Source organism: Vicia villosa, unplaced genomic scaffold (assembly GCF_029867415.1).
Source record: "Vicia villosa cultivar HV-30 ecotype Madison, WI unplaced genomic scaffold, Vvil1.0 ctg.002571F_1_1, whole genome shotgun sequence".
Taxonomy (NCBI): domain Eukaryota; kingdom Viridiplantae; phylum Streptophyta; class Magnoliopsida; order Fabales; family Fabaceae; genus Vicia; species Vicia villosa.
Window position 1 is genome coordinate 299,281 of NW_026705973.1, and position 25,462 is coordinate 324,742.

The window sequence follows — 25,462 nt, forward strand, 5'->3', positions numbered from 1 at the left end:
GTTTAAGAGAGTAGATTTAAACACTCGTCGTGAATAGATCTAGCGCGAGGTTCTTCAATTGCACAACATCCCTATGCCTATAGCTCCGAAGGTATATGTAATGGGTCCTGAACCAGATAGATGTGGTATCTGTATGGCTTGATGCTTGGATGGTTTAAGGGTGTGTCTGGCCTCTACTGTGTGTTCCTGAATCTGGTATTCGAGGTTAGGTTAGTTCGATTTTCTAGGGCTCTAAGCTTTTTTGAAAGGGCTCTTATGTAGCCAGATGTTGAGGGATTCTAATTGGAATTTGTTGAGGTCGATCAGTTTTTATGCTCCTCTAGCTTCATGTTATGCAGAACCTCTTGGGCGGTTATCCCTCAACATGCTCCATGGGGCGTTGATCGTCCATCTCTCTGAATCGTACCCTGCCAACTCTCCTAGTTTTTCTTTGGGAACAAAGTCGGATGTTAAAGACCTATCTAGCCGATGGAGAGCCAGATGGCCCCCATTTACTCCATCGGTCGGATGCTAAAGCGATATTTGATCCCATGAGTTACCCCACTTACACGACACGAGGCCTTTACGATGTTAAGATACCCGATATTGATTATATGGGATGGTGTTGAACCCGACACACCTCTTAGGGATGAATCCTTCTGACTTTTTTCGGGTTCGGGCTAAACCTTGCCTCAATTTCTGACAGGATCCATGGGAAGGTGCACTTGGTGGGGTCGGACCCAAAGTGTTGCTCGCCTGAGCGGGACATAAAGCTCGACCGACCTTAGATTTATGAATCTGCATCTAAATCCGAAGGTTCAGTTTGATTTACAATTTTTTATTGGGGCGGTTTGGTTTTGAACACCCTTACTTATGGCATATAATAGTCTTACCTATATGTCTTAAGTTTTTTTTTGTTTCCTTCTTTCCGTAAATTTCAATTCAACAATTTTAATTCTTGTACTTTGAATTCTAAGTAATTTTATCTTTAAAAGACGGTGTTTTTCCCTTTTGTAATTTGAATTCTTAGCAATAATATGAGTGATGTTTTTCCTTCTCTATATGTCTTAATTGTCCATATTTGCATATTTATTTTTCTCAATGCATCTTTAATTGTGTTTTGATTTTGACAAAGAGTGGGAAGTATACTCTCTATCTAAATCAGGGGAAGTTTAATTACTTCAAACATATGTGTGTTATTTTCTTTTGCCACTTTCCCTGAGAGATGTGCGGTCATCATTAAAAAGGGCGAGAATGCAGAACTTTGTTTTGCAAATGATATGCTTTTAACAAGGACAACAACTTTTGATGATGTAAACTAATGTCCTATGATAAGTCAAGCATAAGCGATTAAGAGGATAAAGATGCAAACCTAAGTATTAGGGTTTGATGGACTTGCTTATCAGATGATGGTAGTCAAATGGAATGTAACTAACGCCTAATCTCAAAAAAACTCAAGAAAGTGTCTATAAAAAGAAGTATATGACAAAGTTTTGGACACAAGAAAGCTTTACCTTAATTACTATGAGTGAACATATTGTAAAGTATAAGGGTGTTCTCGTAAAAGTACATGGTTAAAGCACGCACATACTAAAACATCTTTTCAAATCAATTTTTCTCAAGAAAATGTTTTCTAAAACGTCTTAAAGTTGTACCAGATGAATTGGGAGTTGCCAAAATTGCTATGGAAAAAGTTTTAACTTTTTTAATCGATTGGCACATTGACCCAATCGATTAGCTCACTTCAAAATTAAGTTCCAAGCGATTGGGACAACACCTTAATGATGTGCAACGACTAGAGATATTTTCTTTCCTATTTTGAACTTACAACCGATTATATTTTAAATATCTAATCGATTAGAATGTCATAAAAAACATTTATTTTAAATTTCTTTCTGAGCCAACTTCTAGCCTATAAACAGAGGTCTCTTCTCTCATTTTAAAACATCCAGATCTGTGTTTTGACACTCTCACTCTCTCTAAATGTTTTCTTTTAATTTCTCTCATTAATAGTTTAGCCGAGGTGCTTCTGCAAGAAAGTTCTTTTGTGAATAAGGGTAAGTTGTAAATCTGGAATGGTATAATTGTAAAATTCATCAAAGAAATCTTTTGTATACACCTTGGTTGAATATTATCCATTTATGAATTATTTGTGGGTTAAAAGTTAAACCCGTAAAAAGCTTTGGTTTGGAAATTGTGTGATCAAGCCCTTGTTTAAGTTTGAGATCATCCTGTGGTAAAATATCTTTAGGTTCTTGATAAGCCTATGGTAAAACCAATATTAAGTTAAATCTCAGACTGTGGTAAATGCTTAGATAAGGTTCGAGATTAGCTAGGTATTAAAATCTTCCTGGTTATTAGTTAGCCCATGTAAAACCAATGTTTAAGGTTCGTGAGCTCAACCTGTGGTAAAAGCTTACAAAGGTTGTTTAGAAGCTTGAAGACTAACCGCTCCAAGATTATTCTGGAAAGAAGACTAACCGCTTCAATCTACCATTTGTGGAAAGAATACTAACTACTTCAATCCACTATTTAGAAGAGAAACCCCGACTGTTGTATTCCAAGTGTAACACCCTAATTCCCCAACAGTAATTTAATAAAACCAGAGTAAATTATTTTTCAAAATAAAATACAACAATTAGGATGCTACACTTCGCAAATGATAATAACAAGTTCAATCATGCATACATAGATGCATAACACATCATGTGGATGAACAACCAATAAATCAACATATGTTCTCAACTTTAACTTCATTAACACAACGGAAATAAACACATCATTCTCTTCAAAAATCCTCAACAATATAATAACAACATTTATTCAATAAAAAGGGAGTTCTTAATACAACGGCGACATTGTTATGGGTGTCAACAACAGCGACATCGTTATGCATTATATTATGCAATTTATTCACACTTCATTCCTGCAATATCACCGTTAATCACAACATAATTCGTTGTCCTTCATACAACCCTGACACGCGAGGCATAAGTCTCCAACATAAAAACATCATTTTCAAATACCAAAATTATTATCATGTTTAAGAGAATATTTTTAGCTTTCTAACGGTCCAAACGACGCGTCAAACGGACACCCGAGTCAAAAGATGTGGATTTTTAAAGTTTAGAAAAAACTGATTTTTGTCCCAGAATAACCGGTTACTTCATTTCAGGTAACCAGTTACTTCAACCCAGTTACACCTCTGTAAGGCAAAATTTGTCCCAGGTAACCGGTTACTTCATTTTAAGTAACAGGTTACTTCAACTTTCAGTAGCCACTATTTTTAAATTATGAGTCAGGTAACCGGTTACTTCATTTCAAGTAACCGGTTACTTCACTGTATCAGTGGAAAAATCTGCTATTTCCAGGTTGCAATTTTTAAACCCTTCAACCCCAAAACTCCCTAAAGTTGCATCAAAACAGGGGCTCATTGTTTACAAATTGTTACTACACATTATACCAGATATTTAATCATTCCATAACATCAATTACAGACCAATTTCATCAAAATTATATCAAACCTTCATCAAATGCACTCAAACATACAAAAACACTTTTCATGAATAAAACCCACAACAACCATGTAATCGAAATTCCCACATACCCACAATTATATCAACTATTATAGACTCAAAAATTCACCCTTACCCTGGCAAATATTCTTCAAATTCCTCTGGTGGATGTTCTCTTAGCCCTATATCTGCTACTCTCTTTCTCCAGACACGATCTTTCCAACAAAACTTCTCACTCTCTAATTTCTTTCCTTTCCTACTTTAACCCTTGGACCCTTAATCTGATAATCCCATATTACCCTCACTAACTTCCTCTTACTCCAATTTAAATAATTATAAAAATTCTAAATAATTATTTCTCATCGCTTTGTTTAATTAGGCTTTTTCTCCCAAAAATCCTATTTCAACAATAATCCGCATAAAACATCGACAAACAACAATAGTATCAAATAAAACACAAAAAGACCGATTAAAAATAATAAATAAAATATTCGGGGCATTACAACTAGTCTTCTGTTTGGTAGGAAGTCAACCATTTTTCTTGTAAAAGGGAGTTCGCGAGTATTACCTACTAAAAATTCTTAAAGTTTATTAGATACTCTTAAGATCAATTCTTGGAGAGTGGAGTAGGTCCTTTTATTTTGATCGGACCTCTATAATTCTCGATGTTTTCTCTTTCCCTAAACTGTTTATATTCTATAATTTATTTTTCCTCTGCTTAATATTCAAAAAAGGACTTGGTACAACAAAATAGAAGTACTTTGAAAATGAAGGATTCATCGAGTGTCTTTATGATAACACGTTTTTTGTGAAAGAAGACAACAATGGAAAATGGTTGATCACCAATCTATATGTAGGTGATGTAATCTTCACAAGAAATGATAGCAATATGTTTAAAGGTTTCAAGCAATCCATGTTGAGAACCTTTAACATGACTGACCTGCGAAAAATGAGACATTTTCTAGGAGTTGAAATTGTGCAGGATAATGAGGGCATACTATGCCCCAACAAAGATATGTCAAAGAGAGACTTGATAGGCTTGGTATAAATTAAAACAATGTTGTATACAATCCTATTTTACCAAGAACCAAGCTATCAAAATAGGGCAGAGGAAATAATATGGATCATACTCAGTTCAAGCAAATGGTGGGAATTTTAATGTATTTAACTGCCACTAGGCCTTATTTGATGTTTGTAGTGAGCATGATCAGTAGATGCATGGAACCACCTGTTGAGCCTCACCTAATGTCAGCTAAAAATTTTCTAAGGCATATTATTTAATGTGAGAAAATAGTTGACCAAAAGTCAAAGTTGGCTTTTTTGTATTATTTTTCTTGCAATATGATGTAGTGGTGATGACCTTGTAATATACTTGGAATACGATGGTATTTGAATATATTTGAAAGATGTCTTGGAATGTAATGAACATGACCTTTGTAATGACTTTCTCCATTGAAATTTGAATTCCCGGTGCCCTTTAATCTTCAATAGCAATCACGCAATGACTTATGATAATAGAGAGGAAAATTTGATCAATGACTTGTAGCACAATCCTCTTAGATGAATCAACCTAATAACTTATGAAGGAAAAAACCTTAAATTGGTTGCTACTCCAAACCATAATGCCATGAATGTCGTCTGGTGGTGAAGTGCCCACCAACCTTGATGTGAGAAAATCATGAAATGGACTGGTCACCAAAAGCCTCAGGGCACAAGCCCTAACCCAAAGAATCTTAATCCAAAAAAATTAGGGAAATAAACCCTAGGTCAAGAAACCCAAGTATATAGAAACCATCTGAACCAAACACATTCTTGATTAAATGCCAGATTCCATCTTAGAGGGAATAAATAACCTCTTGCCAAGACCTCTGTGGAACTCCAGCTTGCTTCACGACCTTTGATCCCTTGCCAGATTATTGATTAATGAATGTGTAATACGGTGAACTGACTTTATCGAAATGTCGCGGATAGCAAGAGTCGCCACCGACTTTTATTTTATCCAATAAGAAAGGCTAAAAGAACAGGAAAAGACCTTTTAAATAAAAACTGAGTTCGGGGGGTAATTTATGCAAAGGGAAGGTGTAAGGCACCCTTTGCATCCATGGTTATCCATAGGCTCTTAATTGCTTTGCTCTTTTGTAAGAAAAAGTGTAGAAAAGAAATAAGACTTTAGCTTGTAAATAAGCGTAGCTTTTTGAAAGTTTTTGAGAAAAGGGTAGAAAAAGATTTAAGTCGGAGCAAAGCAATTAGGAGCAATTACCTGGTTAGATGAAAAATGTTCTTTTTAGCCTTTCAGGGCTATCCATACCATAGGAGGGTAAGGAAGTCCTTTGATTTAGAGGTTGAAGGGTCGTCGAATTATCGTTCGCCATAAGACTGTCCCATGCCATAGGGGGGCAGGTAGTCTAAGGGAAGAATCAAAATAGCCATCTTCATTAGGCAACCAGAGGATACCTCAGCACTTCGTAGGCAACTTCGAGGGACGAGGTCATATTTGGCGAATCGAAGGCAGCATCATTAGGGACTTATGACCTTGAGAATGAATTGAGGGCAACATTGCTGAGGTATCCTCGTATTCGAGGGACAAGGCTATTCTGCAAAAAAAACACAAGGCAACAGGCAACAGGCAACGGGCACAAGAGGGGTACCATAAAAGGTGCGTGGGTGCAACAATCACTTGATTAATTCATAAATTATCTTATAATTAGTTATTCTAAATTCAATTCAGGGTTACCACTCCCTAGGATTACTAACCACACAATAATATAATGACAGGTTAAGTGCCTTCAAGGCCACACAATACAACCTCGAAGCAGATACAATATTATGGGGAAGGGGAAAAAGAAACCAGTGGACCAGCAGTGCAATAGGTTTGACATAGATAATAATTAAAGAAAGTAAATCAGATAGGTTTTAGGGTTACCGACTATTGAGCTTTAACGGTTGGCTAACCCTGAAAATTGGGAAAAGAAAAAACAAATACAAAGGGGTGAGCGTATGGCTAGTTCATTGATCAAAAAGGCAAAGGTAAATTAATTGAAATTAAAAGGCAAAATAATTAAATTGAATTAAGGGCAAAATAATTAAATTAAAAAAATAGAATCGGGGACTTAGCTTTGATCTGATATGGTTCGTAGTCGGAGGAAATCCTGGTGCTAACCCTGAAAAACTGCACAATAAGAAAAAATTTCAGTGTAGGGAGTGATCTTCGTAAACCTTGATTAGGGTACGAATTAAATAAAATTAACAGAATAAATAATCAATTTAATTAATTATTGTTTTTTCAACCTAATTAATTAAATCGATGAAAAATAAATCTCGATTAAATATATGACCTTAGCGTGTGTTTTTAAATCAATAAATAAAATTGATAATCAAATAAATAATTTAAAAAATTTAAATTAACTTAAAAAAACAATTAAAACAAATAAATATATTTTTATTATTTATTATGTTTTTAAAAAGAAAGAAAAGAAAAAAAAATTAAGTTTTATGTGAAAAAAGAAATTTGTTTAAAAGGGTTTTAAAACAAATAATATAAAAAACTAAATTATGTAATTAAAATAAAAAAAATTTAGAAAACTTAGCTGAATATTCTGGTGTGGTGGATTGCTGAGGGTCCATATGCTGAGTCCTCAATCCAGGAGCGTTGGATGGCCATTGGGTTGAATCTGATGGTTGACAGCGAAGGTGCATGGTACGCGCATAAGACTGGCTGCACTGGATTTGTAAAGTTGATTTACTAAAATAAATATAGTTGAGACGGGGATCGAACCCACGCCTCTTGCTTGAACACTGAAGCGCCTTGCCACTCGTACACATGTTGCTAGTTGTATGGGGAACGCATCTCATGAAATATATGAAAAAAAGAGAAAACAACAACTAAAACGCGCGCGCCAGATTCAAACTGGCCAGTGAGATCACGCCACACCATCATCTTCAACCTTGGTTTTTTCTGAAAAAAAACCCAGACTTTTAGCCACGGTTTTCTGCAAATCAACAAGCACAAGCACAAGACAAAAGCCCGGATCGAGTATACACACCATAATAAATTCAAAGAACCTATAAATTGGGCCTGGAATCGACTCTAACTGAATTTCCCCAAAATTTAAGCACAAACCCTAACTATGGTGAATTCTAATACTTGCGGCTAAACACCAACTAAACCATCCAGATTTGTCCACAATACCATAACAAACACAAATATGTATCTAAAACACATTAATCATGCATGTTTGAATGTAATCGAAGGTAAAAAAACATGAACTCGTGAAGGGAGATCTTACGAAATCCGAACCTGTTGATGGATGGAAAAGTGCTGGAATTGATCAGAGGACTCCCAAGGATGTATTGGAATCAACAATATCTCTCGAACTGGCCTCTCAATCGGGTTTTGATTCATCACTTTTTTTGGATTTTTGAGAACTCCTCTAAGGTTTCTGATTGCAGCCAAAACCGTCCTGTGAGGTTTGGGATAGTTATGTATATATATTGGAAGGTTTTAGGTTAACAAAACTCTGAAAAATCCAATTGAATCTTGATATTTGATGCTTAAGAAATTTGATTGAAATTATGGAAGAAATCTTTCTATTTTTGTCTCAAATTGCCTCAATCTTTTCCAATTATCCTATGCACGAAATTATGTGAATTATGAGGTATAATTGTGATTGGATTTGATTGGAAACAAATTTTCTTACAAATCTTTTGATTTTCCTTAATTTTATTGAATTTTAAATGAATAAAAATTCTTATAAAATTAATTAAAATCAAACAAATTCGTGGCCAATGGTCTATGGGCTCTAAATACCATAAGGAAGGAGATTGGATCTTAAAAACATGGGCCCATTTGCAAAGAAACTTATTTTAAGGCCTTTTGTTTCACATTCTTTCTTCCAAAATTAGCCAATTTTGACAAGGCATATTTCCCTTAATTTTTAAGGTATGGAGGAGTTCTAGGACTTTTTGAAAACCTTGAAGAGTCCTCTAACCAGTGTTTTTGGTCTCATGTCAAAATAATTTTCCATGCTCCTTGTGTGTTCTTTTGAAAAAAATGACTTTTGGTTGACTTTTGAAAAGGACCTATAATGTTTTGGTCCATATCTCTCAAATGAAGCATTTTTAGACTTGGCATGTGAGACAAATTTGTAGAGAATTCAATTTCCTTCAAAATGAGCTTTGGATGGAAAATTTCTGATGTTCCATGTAGGAGTTATGGCTGGTCAAAGTTCAGTTGACTTTCTCCTATGAAAACCCCAATTTAGAAACTTTTGGATTTGTTGATTTCTGATCTTTTCTTGATGAACCATGATCAATTCTTGATCAAATGGTGAATGATACTTCAAAATAAGGATGTTGACAAAAAATCAGGAGTTTTGACTGTACTTTGACCACAGTTGACTTTTAGGTCAAATCAGTCGACTGTTGACTTTCTGAGCACTTGAGTGATCAATCTTTTGAATTGAGACCTGAAATTTGTCATGGAGATAGTGTGGGGTATCATAGACCATATGGGATTCCTTGGAGCTTTTGATCCATTGGTTTCTTCTCAGAACAACAAAACCCTAGTTCTTTGAACCTTGTTTAGGAGAGGGTGTCTTTGAACGTTGTACCTTGATTTGAATTTGAATAAGAGGAATGAGATGGGCAAATTTTGGGGTATGAAAGAATGCATGAGTTATGTTAATGCCTTAATAGAGAGATGTATATGAATGCGAAGCCTAAGCCAAATAGAAATAAATAAGGAGGGCAAAATTTGGGGTGCAACACTAGGCTAGGCTTTAGAAGGCATGATTATGGCCTACGATAAACTTAAAAAGTCTGAGTCTGGCCTACGGCCTATTATAGTTTTTTTGCCTGGTCTGACCCTTTTAAAAGTCTGGTTTGACTATGACCTGTTTCTCATTAAAGTTTTCAATTACTTAAGAAGCCTAATAGGTCGTCCTACATATGCATATATAGCCCGACCTATTTAGCCTTTGTTATAATATATATGCATATATCGGTCTGTCTATTTAACCTTTTTCAAATATATATAAATATATAAGTCAATCTATTTAGCCTATTTTTAGTATATATATATAGGTCGGTCTATAAGGCTTCATAGATTTTTTTAATAGCTTAAGCCTGATCTATTTAATTAAATAGGCTTTTAAAAAATTCTAAGTCTGACCTTTTTATTAAATTAGTTTAACCTAACTTAGTCTTAAGTAGACTAGTCTATAGACATCGATCCGACATATTCCCACCCACAGTAACCACTAACCAAGGTTCAACACATTTTGAAAAAAAGGAAATAAAAAGTGCAACATATTGTAACCTTGAGCTTCCATCTATTAAGCCTTTATATCTTTAAAATACATTTTAAAAAAATCTACAGCACAACTAGGGGTGGACAAGGAACCGCAACCCAATTAAAACCGCACAAAACCGAAAAAAATAATGTTATTGGGCGGGTTGTAATGGGCCAGCGGATTGACGGGTTACATATGCGGTTTGAAGTGGGTTTAAATGGGCGGGCCCGGGTAGAAAAAACTGAACCGCGGTTACCCTCACCCGCCCAAGTATGTGATATGTACAAAACTCTACCGTTTTGCAATAGGTTTAATCCCTTACTCTCATCCTGAATTCTCTTCTCAGCCTCACTACTCTCACTCTTGTTCACTCTCAGCCGCAACAAGAAACTTCTCCTCTCTTCTCCCTCTCATTACTCACTCACCTCGTATAAAACAACAACACCGTCCACCACCATCACTCACCCACAATTAACCACCATCACTTTCCTTTTGTCATTCGTTCTAATAGATAGGTTAGGGTTCTAAGTTTACTTCTAATATTTAGGTTAGGGTTCATAGTTTCGTTCTAATTTTCGTTCTTCTTGTCTACAGGTAAAGGTAAAGATTTAGCTTAGCATTTTCTAATATTTTTGTTTTAATTTTCGTTCTTGTCTACAGGTAAAGATCTAGATTTGTGTTTGTGAAGTTGTTATTTATTATTGTAAAGTTGGTTGGAATGTGGAGTGGAAATAGGGAGTTGTGGGTTTTATTCATAGGTGTGTTTTGCTTTCTTCTTCACATAATTTGCTAGTTTTAAAATGTTGTCCTAATGTTTTTTTTATTTCCAGGTTTATTGATTTAAATGATTGATTTAAAGGATTGGGGAGATTTAAGAGGTAATTATTTTCATTTTTTATTATAGAATATTAATCAACAACATTATACCTTGTTGAAATTTGATTTAGAGTTTTTTTTTATGAACTTTCCTTCTGTCAATAATACTGCAAAGTGTGCAAAGTGTTTAGTTGTGGAGGTAGATTTCTTAAAGATTATAATTTTTGAATAATTCATAGTGGATTTTGGTTTTTTTTACTAATTGAAATATTTCAGGGTTGCTGGTTATGTGGTGGTGAATTTACATCCTCTATTACCTTTGTAAGAATTGTTTTCATCAATCAATCATCCTTTTGTTAGTTTAGAAAAGATCATGATTCTAATGTATTTCTCTTTGCATAAAAAAATATATATTAAACTTTGTTTGTGAGAACTGAGAAAATAAATTGTTGTTATTTGTTTTTGTTTGTGTGTTAGAAATTTGTTCTACAATGCCACTGCTGTTCAACTTTGAGTTCAGTAGTATTTTTTTGTTACACGTAATTTCTTAAGTTCTATTAAAAGAGTAGGGCTGATAGTTAACCAAAATCTTTAAGTGGTTTAATTTCTTGTGTATAGATGGATCGAGGTCAACATAGCATGGAAGGAGTATTAGAGCAAGGGCAATGTAATTGTAAGTGTTTTATATATGCTTGGTTGTGTCTTAGACTGATTTTCTGATGTCAAACTGATTTTCAAAGTGTTTTTATGTGTGATTGGTTGTGTCTTAGGCTGAAATATAGACCATCCTATTTGCTTAGTGTATGAATTGACTGTTAGTTGTTGATAACGGCTCCTTCATTTTTTCAGTGAGGGTTCAGCCTAATCAAAATCTACCAATTAATGAAATTGGTTCAACTGCAACGGCTGCACCTGTTGCACCTGAATTAGTTAATGCGCAACCTTCAAAGAAAAGGAAATCTAGTGCAAGTGGTTCTAGGCAATCATCTGCTTGCTGGGAACATTTTATTAGGCTACCCGATGACTTAGTTGATGCTCCCACTGCAACTTGCAAACACTGCCACAAAAAATACTTGTGTGACCCTAGGACTCACGGCACCACCAACTTGAACCATCATATTAAAAAATGTCCTAAGATGCCCCTTGCTGTGTCAACTGACCCCACACAAACTATTTTCAGCTACACTTGGATGAAAAAGAAAAATTAAAGGCCTTTTTTAAGTCTGACTGCAATAGGGTAGCACTTACTACTGATTGCTGGAGTTCTCTACAAAATCTCAACTACTTGACCCTTACGGCACACTTTGTGGATAACGAATGGAAGTACCAAAAAAGAATTATAAGCTTTGCCATAATACCAGACCACAAGGGTGGCACTGTAGGTAGGAAGATTGAAGAAGTGTTAAAGGATTGGGGGATTAGGAATGTGTCAACCATAATTATTGATAATGCCACTGCAAATGATGTGGCTGTGACATATCTGAAGAAAAAATAGCAAATATGAATGGGTTGATGGGAGATGGAGAATGTTTTCATATGAGGTGTTCTGCTCATATTTTGAACTTGGTGGTAAATGAGGGGTTGAAAGATAAACATTTAGCCGTAACTAGTGTTAGGGATGCTGTTAGATTTGTCAAGTCATCACCTCAAAGGGGAGCCAAGTTTAAATAATGCATTTAATTTGCTGAAATAACTTGTAAAAAATGGGTTTGTCTCGATGTTTCAACTCGGTGGAACGCGACATATTTAATGCTTGAGGCTGTGGAGAAGTTTCAATTCTCATTTGAAAAACTTGAGGATGAAGACTCGAGCTACAGGGAGTTCTTTGGAAAAGGTAACCCCCCTAGTAGTGATGATTGGGACATTGCTAGGGCTTTTTCCGATTTTCTAAAGTTATTCTATGACGCAACTAAGATTTTTTCCACCTCTCAAAATGTGACTTTGCATACTTGTTTTCACCAAGTGTCTTCCATTTATTGTGAGTTGCAGCAAGCTACTATGAACTTAAATTATATTTTTGCAAGTGTGGGTGGGGATATGATGGAAAAGTATAATAAGTATTGGGGGAGTGCTGATAAGATGAACAAAATGATATATTTTGGTATTATTCTTGATCCAAGATACAAGTTGAGATTTATTGAGTGGACTTTTAAGGATATGTATGGAGTTGGATCCAAGCTTGGTAGTGACTTGCTCAAAGCTATAAAAGAGAGTTTACAAAAGTTGTATGATTGGTATAAGCAAGCTTATGACCAAAAACTCAATTATTGACAGACTCTTGGTAGTGGTGGACAAGCATCCAATTCTGAAACAAATGCTACTGTTGTATGTTCTTCAGTTATGGCTAGAGCCAAAGCTTTTGAGCAACATTTAGAGGAACAAGACTCGGTTGATCAAGAAAATGAGCTTGAGGGTTATAATTCTACTAAGTGTGTCAAAAAGGATCCTAATTTTGACATTCTTGTATGGTGGAAACACAATTCAGCTCAATATCCTGTTTTATCAACAATGGCTAAAGATATTTTAGCCACACCGGTGTCTACCGTTGCTTCTGAAAGTGCTTTCAGCACAGGAGGAAGAGTCATAGAAACTTACATGACCTCTCTAACAGCTGAAATGGCATAGGCATTAATTTGCACCCAGAATTGGTTAAGGCCTTCTTTTACATATTTCAAAGACATGAACCTCATGGAAGATTTTGAGCTTTCGGAAGATATTGTAATAGGTAGAAAATTTAACTTTATATTAGAGAAATAAGATGTTAATTCAGGTGTCTTACTAAAAAATTGGTTGTCATTATTTTAGAGTTTCAAGAAATGTCTGCAAGAGCAAGAGGAGGATCCGGGAATTCAGGTGTTTCATCATCACATTCTCAGCCACAACCTTCTGGTTGTGCTTGAAAATCCAGGTATTCTATTATGCTATATATTGCTCAAGTATTATACTATAACACTGATATTAATGTTTTTTATCCAATTTTTCAGATCAACTATGTTTTTTGTTTTTTTTGAAGTCATACATGACTTAAATATTACTACTCAATGGCCTAGTAAAGAATAATTATTTTGTCGCGTGGATTTTGAAGAAGCTAGTTGGGCTATTACGCAAAAGAATCCATCGTATTTTGCTTCAATTTTACTTTACCAGTGACATTACAGGTGATTCAAACTAGATAATATGATGTTTTCTTGAAATCAAGAGTAGTTAATTTCATTTTTCCATTAACATGACTGAATTTATGTAACAAAATGGCACAATGTCTATAATCTGAACTTGATATTGTAATGACAGGCACTAGGACTATCTTTTCTCTTGTCAGGGAAGTACATGGATATGAATCTAACAGTCCCATATACTGCTGCACTTAGGTCTTTAATTGTGCATCTGTTTAATTCTCTTATGTAAGTTAGAATGTTGCATCTGTTTTACTGTGCATCTGATTAATAATTTAACAAAACTTATAATTTTGTTATTGCACTTAGGTGTGTTTTAGTGGTTTAGTGGTGAATCTAACAGTCCCATATTAATCAGATGCTGCTGGATATGAATCTAACAGTCCCATATGCTGCTGCACTTAGGTGTGTTTTAGTGGTGAATCTTTGACATTCCAATCTCCAGGAACCCAAACTCGTAATTTTGTTATGTCTCTTACATGGTAATATGTCCCATTTAATTTTTGTTTTTTTCTCACCCAGCCGAAATAATTATATGTCCCATTTAATTTTTCTTCTTCATGTCCATTTAACTTATTTATTAATAATTATATGTTTAATCATTGCAATACATGTTGATTGAGTAGTGGTGGGTGACATTTTTTTCTGGTCTAGCATCACTAACTGTAATATGAAATTACTTATTTTATAAGTGTTGTTTGATGTTAACAGAAAGTCACTGGAGTTGCTAACTGCATACAAAGCTGTTGTTAGCGAATTAGTGAGCATGTATCTAAATACATTGGTTTCTGGTAGTAGTGATAATCACAGGGAGCTTATTGATATGAGGTCACATAATATGAGGTCACCAGTAAGTTTTTGCCCTGTTTTCTTGTAGTATTAATTAATGATAATTACTTCCTTTGTTTCCTCCTTAATCTGTTATCTGTTGCAGAAATAATGTAATACTGTGATGGTTTCTCATAAAGTTCTTATTGACATGCTTTTAAGTGTGACAATAGATGTTACTTTTCTTATTGATGTGTATTGATGGTGCTTGATTGGAGAAAACTCTTGGCATGATTTTTATAAATGCTTAAGGTATATGCATGAAATGCTTAATTGCTTACTGTTGTATGTGTAAAGTTGGAACGAAAGGAGTCTACTGTTGCTTCTGAAATATATGACTCGTATCACAATCAATGGCTCGTATTGAAGAAGCGGTGTAAGCAGATTTTGGCTGGTTTTAGAAATATTGCATGACTTTTGATTCAAGTCTAAGGTATATCACACATTCCTTTTCTTTTGTGCTGATATTTTGGAAATAAGATTCATAATCGCAGCATTACATGTATTTATTTTTCTAATGATAGTTGCTGAATTTACAATAGTTGCATATTCTTGTTGTTTTGACAAACTTAGTTGCATATCCTACTGTCTAGACTGGATTGTTTTCAATAAATAGTGTATTAGGCATATTTGTCATGCTTGATATACAGCTGGTAGTGCAAGAAAGATACTACTCAATATACAACCATCATGATTCAACTCATTATTTTGCTCATTCTTACTGTCACAACATTACATACTATTCTCCTCACAATCATTGTTTGATCTTATTCTCATATTTTGTTTTGTAGTTTGTCTTGGCAAATGCAAGAAAGAACAAACTCATGCTGGCCTGCTAGATTTATAAGTTATTGATGCTATTTTTATTAAAAGACTACTATTATTATTATTATTTAAATTGTTGTAATTTGAGTTATGTTGATACTGGATTTTGTATTAATGCTATTTTATGTTGGAATTGAATTCTTGGTAATTTGGATTTAAGTTGTATTTAATTTGTAGCTCAAAATGTGTTATTAAGCTCAACAAAAAATGAACTGAATAACCCGATTAAACCGTGTATATTAACCCGCAAACCGTGTTAACCCAGCCCGTCCAAACCGACTACAAGAATGGGCGGAAATGGACTTATATATCTAAACCGCGGGTTGGGTTGGGTGAGGCTTTTGGGCCCGACACCGCCCAACCCGACCCGTAACAGTACTTTTTAAAAAGTGATTAATTGTGTGACACACATGATCTACTGTATATCATGCACTCAAAAGAAACAAGTCACAACCAGTCTCACTCACCATAATTCTTTAAAATAATTTTTGTCCGAGGAAATTACTATGTGTTTACTTTCTATATATTGTGCATGTAAATATGGAATTTTAAGAGTATTCATAATAAATATAAAAAATTATTGATTTGATATGATATGCTAAATTTAGTAGAGAGAATTATAATTCAATCTTCTGTAATAATGATTATGATTTAGGGAGAATTAATTTAGGGAGAATTAATACCTTATATAAAGTAAATATTTAAATAAATTTTAATGATATAATACACTAATAACCATAATATTAATCATAGTATAAAAACTTAAAAATGAAGATTCCTCAATGTGGCACATCAAAATAGCGAAAGGCCAAACAAGCTGCTATTGGTGGATTCCAAAGAACTTGTTAAATTTTGTTTATTTTGTTTTCCATAAAACACATGGCACAAACTTATGCATACACGACTTACATTTTATAATATAACTAGTAACAAACTCGTGCGTTCGCACGGGTTCTGATATGAGACGCGCATTTGTTTTAAATGTATATTTTTTAATAGAAAAATGTCTGGTACCCGTGAAAAATAATAATTGAATGTTTAGAAAAATGTCTGGTACCCGTGAAAAAAATAATAATTGAATGTATAGAAAAATGTTCAGTACCAGTGAAAAAAATAATAATTGAATGTTTAGAAAAATGTCTGATACACGTGAATAATTGAATATATAGAAAAAAGTCTGGTACCTGTGAAAAAATAATAATTGAATGTTTAGAAAAATGTCTGGTACCCGTGAAAAAAATAATAATATAAATATATAGAAAAATGTCTGGTACCCGTGAAAAAATAATAATATGTATAGAAAAATGTCTGGTACCCTTAAAAACATTTAGATCAATAAGATTTTTTAATACGAAATACAATTTTAGTATAATATATGTGAATAATAGAAGCTAAAAAAATGTAATAAAAAATAGAATAAAGCAAATATTAGAAGCAAATAGAAACTAAATATTCGTCTTTCTAAGATGGAAGATTTTTAATATTTTAGATTATATCTGTCTTTCCAAGAAAAGAATAAAAAAATATTTGACAAAGTGATCGTATGGTATATTTTAATGGTATAAATTAATGATATAAATTCTTAGTAATCACAAGGAATTATTTTAATGATATGAATTAAAGATTTTAAAATTCAATCATATTGTTTATTTCGTGACACGTATTTGAGTGCTATTAATCTCATTCAATAAGTTTTAAAATAATAATAATAATATCACTTTATTATTAATATTATTTATTGCAGGCTAGAGGAAAAATATATTTTATTATTTTAAATTCACTTCAAAATAGTTAATTGAATTAAAGGATTTCAAAATCTAATCATTAATGTTTATTACAAGACATGTTCCCGTTAATATTTAGTATTTTAATCAGTAATTTCAGGTTCACGTTAGTATTCACATTTGAAAATTAAACACATAATAAAATATATAAAACAAAACATATTTTGATAAAAAAAATTAAAATTTAAGAAACATGAATTTAAAAAAAAGTGAGAATACCACATTTGATTTTAATATATGAATCATTTAATAACAATATTAAATATATAATACATAATTAACAATTAAAGAATTTAATCTAAAATCATTTTAAATAATTTGAGTAAGTTATATTTTAAGAAGAAAATTAATAAATAATTTTATTCAATGTTAAATATATAATACATATAACATATTAGTTTTGTAATCTTCCAATCTGAATTTAATACATATAATACGTATAACCGATTATATTAAATATATAATACATATCATAGATTGGTTATATGTAATACATATAATAAATATTCAATGTTTAATAATCTGAGTAACCAAAATTATTCAATTGTAACTTATATTTTACCTCTTTTAAGATCTTTTAATTTCTTTTACGGAGAGATTGGTGAGAGTGATTGTTGCAGAATGACATTGACAGATCACTTTAAATTTTTTATGGAGAGATTGGTGAGAGTGATTGTTGCAGAATGACATTGACAGATCACTTTAAATTTTGCAGAGACTGAGAATTAATAGACAGGTAAGAGACAACTTCCAAGAAAAATAGGACAACCTATTAATAATAGCTAGATAACTTTAGAGATTATAATTACTTTTGATTTTGAAATAAATTTTGATTAATAAAATCCCTTTTAAACCAAATGTTGAAGTATTGTGTGTGCCATAGATATTTTTTTGGAATAAAGCCAAAATAGATTGAAACAAAAAAACACAAGTGCTAACCATACAAATAAAAAATCAGATTAAACATACCAAAATTGAAAAAACAGCAAAGAAGCTGACACATTTTAAAAACTTATTATGATTTTGTAATTTATAAAAATCTATAATACTGATATTGTAGTTTAAGTGGATAAAATATTATTTTATTTTAACTAAATAATAATTTAGTAAATTTTGTTTCAAATTGAGAGGCCATTTTTTCTTTATAGAAAATCATGTTTATTTTTTAAGAAATATGAAAGAGAATCATGTTTCTTATTTATCACAAAAGTGGAGGGAAAATATTTTTAGTAAGAATAGTGTGAGTTATTAAGAGATCTTTTAATAATCATAAAATTACAATAAATTCAAAGATTAAAAAAATGTATGATTATTGGTGTAATATATATATATATATATATATATATATATATATATATATATATATATATATATATATATATATATATATATATATATATATATATATATCACCAAAAGTGTGAGTTATAGCGAAAGGCCAAACAAGCTGCTATTGGTGGATTCCAAAGAACTTGTTAAATTTTGTTTATTTTGTTTTCCATAAAACACATGGCACAAACTTATGCATACACGACTTACATTTTATAATATAATAATAAAATAATGGGTCATGCTAACGAGTGCCCCGGGGGCACTGGTTAAGCATTCCTAATAAAGAAAAAATTATATATTTAATGCATTGAATACTCACAATATTCTATGGAAAAGTTAATTATTTATAGTTTCAATGCATTGAATACATATATTTTGGTTAAAAAACTTATCTTTTTACTTTATTAAATGATGCCCAATTTACCTTTTAAATCTCTTAACCAGTGCCCCTGGGGCACTCGTTAGCATTACCCTAAAATAATAATTTTATTATTATTACTTATCTATAAATATAAGAAATAAAAAACTTTAAATCTGATAGTAGACACGTAAGCGCACATGACGGAGAGATCCGTGGTGGGTTTCCATAGCTAGGTTGGCCATTCTAATCACCCACCACGTGTACGGCCAAGATTAATTCAAATAAACAAACAGCCAGCTCACCCTAACAATGTCCACCCAACCGTATATACGGTATAGGAATACGCCAGCTCCTCATACGACACGTGTACGCGATGACGTGGAAGTCGCATTCTCTTTCTTTTTTTCCACCTCCTTTTTCTCTCGCCACCCTTTCATCTTCTTCTCTCTCCCCTTTTCTCAAAGCAAATCCCTTTCCCTCGTTTTTTTGAGAGTTTTCTTTTTCTTCCGAATTTCGACCTTAATTTCAGGATTGGCTTTTATTTTCTTCCCAGAAGGTTTTTGATTTTGATTCTTCGTTTTGAGGTATGTTTAATTGAATATCAACGTTTTGTTGTTTTAATTTCAGTTTTGGTAATATAGGAGAATTTTGATTTTTGTTTTTAGTTTATGAAGTTTATGAAGTTTGAAATTTTGTTTATTGAGGGGAAATTATGGAAGAAATATATATGCTACGGAGAAGATAATTATCTGGTTTAGTTTGATTTTTTGTTTGTTTGGTGAAATACTGAAATTGAAGCTTAGAGTGAATTTTCTCTGCCATGGATCTTGTTTTGTTTATGTTTTAAAATCTTTGAACTTGTATGCCTAATTTGTTTTTATTCAATTTTTTTATGTTAATTTAGTTTTGCCATGTGTAGTAGCTGGAAAAATATATTTTGGATTGGGATTAAAGTATTATATGTAAAATTATAAACTATGGAGGATTAGGTAGCAAAATTCAGGAGTTTAAATAGTTCTCTCTCACCATATTGAAGTGAACAAGTTTTTTTGTACAAAAAAATTAAGGGTATTTTTTGGAATTTTTTTTGGTTTAGTGGGTTAGTGGCTGAAATTCCCTATGAAACACAGGACACCCCAAAATTGACCTTGACACTGACACGGCGACACGAGTAATAATTTGAAAAAAAATGAACAAATTAAACTTAATCACAAGTGTCGGGTGCAAGTGTCTGCTACGACGCGGACACACTTTTTTTCAGATGTGTCAAGGTGCTAAAATTCCACCTCTTAAAAGGTGAAAAATTAGAATGTTGCGGGTTCAAACTTGCGCCGTTGCAGTCGGTTGTTTTTTCCTACCAACTGAGCTGGCTGAAATTAAGGGTTTTTTGGAATGTTATTTATGATAAGCTGTGTCAATTTGTGATTGTTTTCTAATTGTATGTGACTTGTGGGGCAGCTAAAAAACATCTTTGACTCTCTCTACCATTCAGTTATTGAATGATTGATTGATTGACTTCTTTGATTTCATCATTTTATCTGTGGTCCTAAGAAAGAAAATATGATGTTTGTATGATGACATGATGGCATCTGTCTCTATAGTAGCTTACTGGGTCAGTGTCAATCAGCAGAGGTTAATTACTTGTCTAATATATGTTGTCTGTTGATTAGTAAGAATGCTAGGAATAAGTCTGGAACCATTTTCACACCTAATGTATGTTGTTTGTATCTGATTTTATAGTTTTCTTATTGAACATATGTTTTTAAACTATGTAGCATTGACTCTTGAGATTTAAGGTGTGTCCGTGTATTTGACATGTGTCGGTGTTTATGTGTCACTGTTCCATGTCCATGTTTGTGTCTATGCTTCATAGATTTTAAATGTTTGAGTTGCTCTTCCTTTATGTTTTTAAACTATGAAGCATTGACTCTTGAGATTCAAGGTGTGTCATGTGTTTGACATGTGTCGGTGTCTGACACTGACACTTGTAATTACGTACATCATTTCTATTTTATTAAATTATCATCGGTGTTTATGTGTCAATGTTCTGAGTCCATGTTTGTATCGATGCTTCCTAGATTTTAAATGTTTGAGTTGCTCTTCCTTTATGCTTCTTTTTTACTTTTTACTTTGTGGCTATCTTTCTCTTTTGATAGCGGATAACAGTTTAATGTTTATACAGCTTTTCTTAAGTGCAGTTGTATAATTTTTCAGGAAGTATTTGACTCAGTCTCAGTGCTTTCCTTTTGGTGCTTGCTTGCTTACCTCATGGGAAACAGTGAGGATGGAAAATCCCCTAAGACTGAAAGGCCTTCTTCACCTGTAACAACTGTAAGTTGAGAACAGTGTGTGCATCATGTATGTGTGTGGCAACATTTTTTAATGCCGGTGACTAAATACTATTGTTGTTTCGTTGTTAATAACAGGATGAGACCAATCAAATCAACCAGCCTAACATTCATGTCTATCCTGATTGGGCTGCCATGCAGGTTACCAACCTTTTTCTTACATCTCTTTTTTATACCTTGATGACTGGGATTTTCATTATTGTTATCTGTTTAGCTAACTTCATTTTAGTGTAATAAATTGATTTGAAACTTTAGTAATTGATGTATGTATATTGTAAAATAAATCCATAAAGAGTAGGATTTCATTGATATACAAAGTTTTTTTGTACTTTCAATCAAACATAACTATTGGTTTGTTAAATATATTTGACTTCTATTATATCTGTCTTAAAAGTCTTACATGACCATCAAAATTAATCTCTAAAAAGTAGTAGTTTAAAGATGTGACCAACTTTATTGCTTTCCCTACTAGCTACTTTACTCTTTTGAAGAGTTTTATGATCTACATATTGATATTTATCAACCACTGCAGAGTTGTCTTCTTCTACATATTTTCATATAGACTTCTGCTACCTTATTTGAAATATAATGTCCATTTTTTCCCATTTTGATTTGCTCTCAAACCAAAGATATGATGAAAGCTGTTTATTCTGTTCCCTTTTGCAAATTTCAACTATTTTTAAGTCAGCACAAATAGTACCATTCCTGTGGTGTTTTCTGTTACACAACATACAGTATTTTTCTGAGTTCCCATACAACATATTATCAATATAGATTTACTAATTGATATCATATTGAAATTCTGCACCGTGTTGCATCTGGTTTTGATATTCCATAGGAGAACGAAATATGATATCTATGATGGGATTTACATCGGTCCCCGATTGCTTTCTCTTTTGAAAAGAATTGCCCATTAAAAACTTCTTTTGGTGATTTAAAGTTTGCTGTATCTTCAGGCTTATTATGGGCAAAGAGTCAACATCCCACCATACTTCAACTCAGCTGTTGCTTCTGGTCATCCTCCTCACCCATATATCTGGGGACCACCACAGGTAGTGCTCCATACGTTTATTTACTTTGTTTTACCATTAATATTTCTGTGTCTACTTTGTGTGTGTGTGTGTGTGTGTGTGTGTGTGCGGTTGTCCTTCCTTGTGTACATCCTTGATGGCAGGGATGAATAATTTGCCAACTTATTGTGTTTTTCAGCCTATGATGCATCCATATGGGCCGCCGTATGCACCATTTTATTCACATGGAGGGGTTTATACTCACCCTGCAGTTGCCATGGTAAGTCTATATTCTCACTACTTTTGTTATGGTTCTCACACACACACTTGTTGAAGTTTTAGTTTGCTATTTGCTTGAACCATGAATTAGTTGATTTATACTGGCTTATTTTTTACTGTAACTACTAGTTCACTTCTTCATTCTTTGATGCACTTAATGTAGCTAACCTTTGTTGTTGAATGTTTTCCTATGCACTTACGAATTTTGTTGGTAAACTATAGGGGACAAATTCACATGGCCAAGGAATTCCATCTTCACCCGCTGTAAGTTTTTATTTTTCTGAAGTTTCTTTTAAGTTCCTAATCTTTTGATTAATCGACTCTGAATATTGTAAATTATGATGGATTTGACTCGGGGAAACTATGCAGGCTGGGACTACTGCAAGCATAGAGACACCAACCAAATCACCTGGAAATACTGATCAGGGTTTAGTAAAAAAATTGAAAGGATTTGACAGGCTTGCGATGTCAATAGGCAATGGCAATGCTGAGAGTGCTGAGCATGAAGCGGAAAACCGGCTATCTCGGAGGTTTGTTATAATTGATGATTACCAGAATTAACTGCACTTCCAATCTCTCCTTGGTCTATGAGTTTGATATTATATTAGGTTTGTGTAAACTAAATAACTTTATTATGATATTAACAGCGTGGATACTGAGGGTTCCAATGATGGAAGTGATGGCAACACTGCAGGGGTGAGAAATTTCATACTATTATAATTTTTTTCTCAAATGTGTATACTAATAATAATAGTCTCTTATTTAAAATGCCTTTAAAACCCAAAAGCATGAAAATATTTGCCAATTTTATGCAGACCAACAGCACAAGGAAAAGAAGCCGGGACGGAACACCAACAACCACTGGTATGATAAACAATAATAGTTATTCTGGATCACAAATATACTTCTGAATTCAACAGTTCTTTGAGTATGATCTTGATAAATAGATACTATCTAATTGCTAATGCATGTTAAGATAAAATTACTATGCTTTTAACTTTCTAATTAATTTAAACCACGTGATACAAAGATTGGCGCCTTTTTTAGAGTCAATTACAGTCAAATATTTGGTGTCCTATGGATGCATTTATAGATAAGATATCCTACATATATTCAAATTGTGATGTTATGTGCAAGTATCTTATGGTATTAATTATCTGAGCAGATGGAGAAGGGAAAACTGTGATGCAAATTAGTCCAATTTCTAAAGAGACGGAAGCTTCCACAAAGATGGTGCCAGTTACCCCAACCAGTGTTGCAGAAAAATTTGTTGGACCTGTACTTTCTTCATGTATGACCACAGCACTGGAGCTGAGGAACCCTTCAACTGTTCCCACCGGTGCTCCACAACCTTGTGGAGTATTGCCTCCCGAACCTTGGATGCAGGTACCGTCAAAATTTTGTTCTCCTAATGGTTCAGTTCTCACATCTAGTACATAAGAAAATCTTTTGAAAGACGACAATAATGCAGCATCCTCATCTTTTGTTGACACGATATTTGTTTGAATTCCTTAGAATGAGCGTGAGCTGAAACGAGAGAGGAGGAAACAATCAAACCGTGAATCTGCTAGAAGATCCAGGCTGAGGAAGCAGGTCTGAATTGTTGCAATTTTTGTTTCACATGTTTTTCCCTGTCTCTTTTTTTATTGTCAAATGTTTTCTTAATTAGGGCTTATATACATGTATAAATACATGTGAGACTGTTCAGGGGAGCTTGTAGAAACAATTTATGGTATATCTATAAGTTGTTTTCAGCTGAATTGAATTCCATAAGCTCTTCAGGATAGTTTATGAAACAACTTATAGCATATAAAAACAATTTGACTTTATTTTACATGTTATAGAAATATAGAAATGGCTTATACATAAACATTTATAGTTTACGCAACAAACACTTAATTAAGTTGTTTATTCAAACAAGGGCTTGATGCATATACATGTAGTAGTACTCAAGAAAAAGTTTCATAAAAGCAAAGTTCATGACTAATGTTCTTATTTCCTCTATTCAGGCTGAGGCTGAAGAATTGGCACGAAGAGTTGATGCATTGACTGCTGAGAATTTGGCGCTTAAATCGGAAATAAATGAATTTGCTGAAAACTCTGAGAAGCTGAAGATAGAAAATGCTACATTAAAGGTAATACACACATAAAATTCCTCTACACCTTGGCATTTCATAGGCTACAAAGTATTGGCTCACGCACGGACACCAGACACGATATTGATACGTGTAAGACACAGTACACACCTTCTGTATGTACCATGCGACAGTACTACATAATTCATAGGTACTTTGTGATACTGACTAATGATTATTTGACTCAGGAAAAGCTGAAAAACACTCAACTGGAACAGACAGAAGAGACAATTTTGAACAGCATTGACAAGAGAGCTACACCTGTAAGTACAGAGAACTTACTATCCAGAGTTAATAATTCAAACTCTGGTGATAGAACTGCAGAGGAAGAGAATGGTTTCTGTGAGAACAAACCTAATTCCGGTGCAAAACTGCATCAACTACTTGATGCAAATCCTAGAGCTAATGCTGTGGCAGCTAGTTGAAAACCAGTATTTTTGCACTGGTTTGTTGATTCTGTAGTTTTGGCATATTATTACAAGTCCAAAATTACTGCTAACAGTTTTCTAATGGATGGATCAGTTGAATTTTAAGATTTAAATCCATCAATGCCAGAACTAATTTATTACTTTTCAGTTTCTTAGGACAAAATTATGTTTTCTGTTTAGATTTTTTGATAGGAATGAAGAACAGCTTTAAACGTTTGTAAATTGAAGAGAATTAGGAGTATTTAGTTTATAGACTTTAGAAAACGGTTGTGGTTGGAATCTATATATGATTGGTTGTGCATTAACTATTGGTATGAACCTTATAGTATCCGAGTAATGATATTCTCACTTTTTTGTTA

General features: G+C 33.2%; 1 protein-coding gene across 2 annotated transcripts; it reads left to right on the forward strand.

The window, feature by feature from the left end:
• Window positions 1-19,331: 19,331 nt before the first annotated feature.
• LOC131639263 (common plant regulatory factor 1-like) lies at window positions 19,332-25,462 on the forward strand. 2 transcript variants are annotated; one of them, XM_058909758.1, is made up of 13 exons: window positions 19,332-19,487; window positions 21,118-21,234; window positions 21,330-21,392; window positions 22,208-22,303; window positions 22,461-22,541; window positions 22,763-22,804; window positions 22,910-23,070; window positions 23,188-23,236; window positions 23,356-23,404; window positions 23,706-23,926; window positions 24,056-24,133; window positions 24,550-24,675; window positions 24,864-25,462. In XM_058909758.1, the coding sequence occupies exons 2-13, from the start codon at window positions 21,172-21,174 to the stop codon at window positions 25,098-25,100; spliced, it is 1,266 nt and encodes a 421-aa protein (XP_058765741.1). In that variant the 5' UTR covers window positions 19,332-19,487; window positions 21,118-21,171; the 3' UTR covers window positions 25,101-25,462. The 2 variants fall into 2 exon arrangements, with proteins under 2 accessions (XP_058765741.1, XP_058765742.1); XM_058909759.1 differs by having other exon boundaries at window positions 19,342-19,487; window positions 21,102-21,234.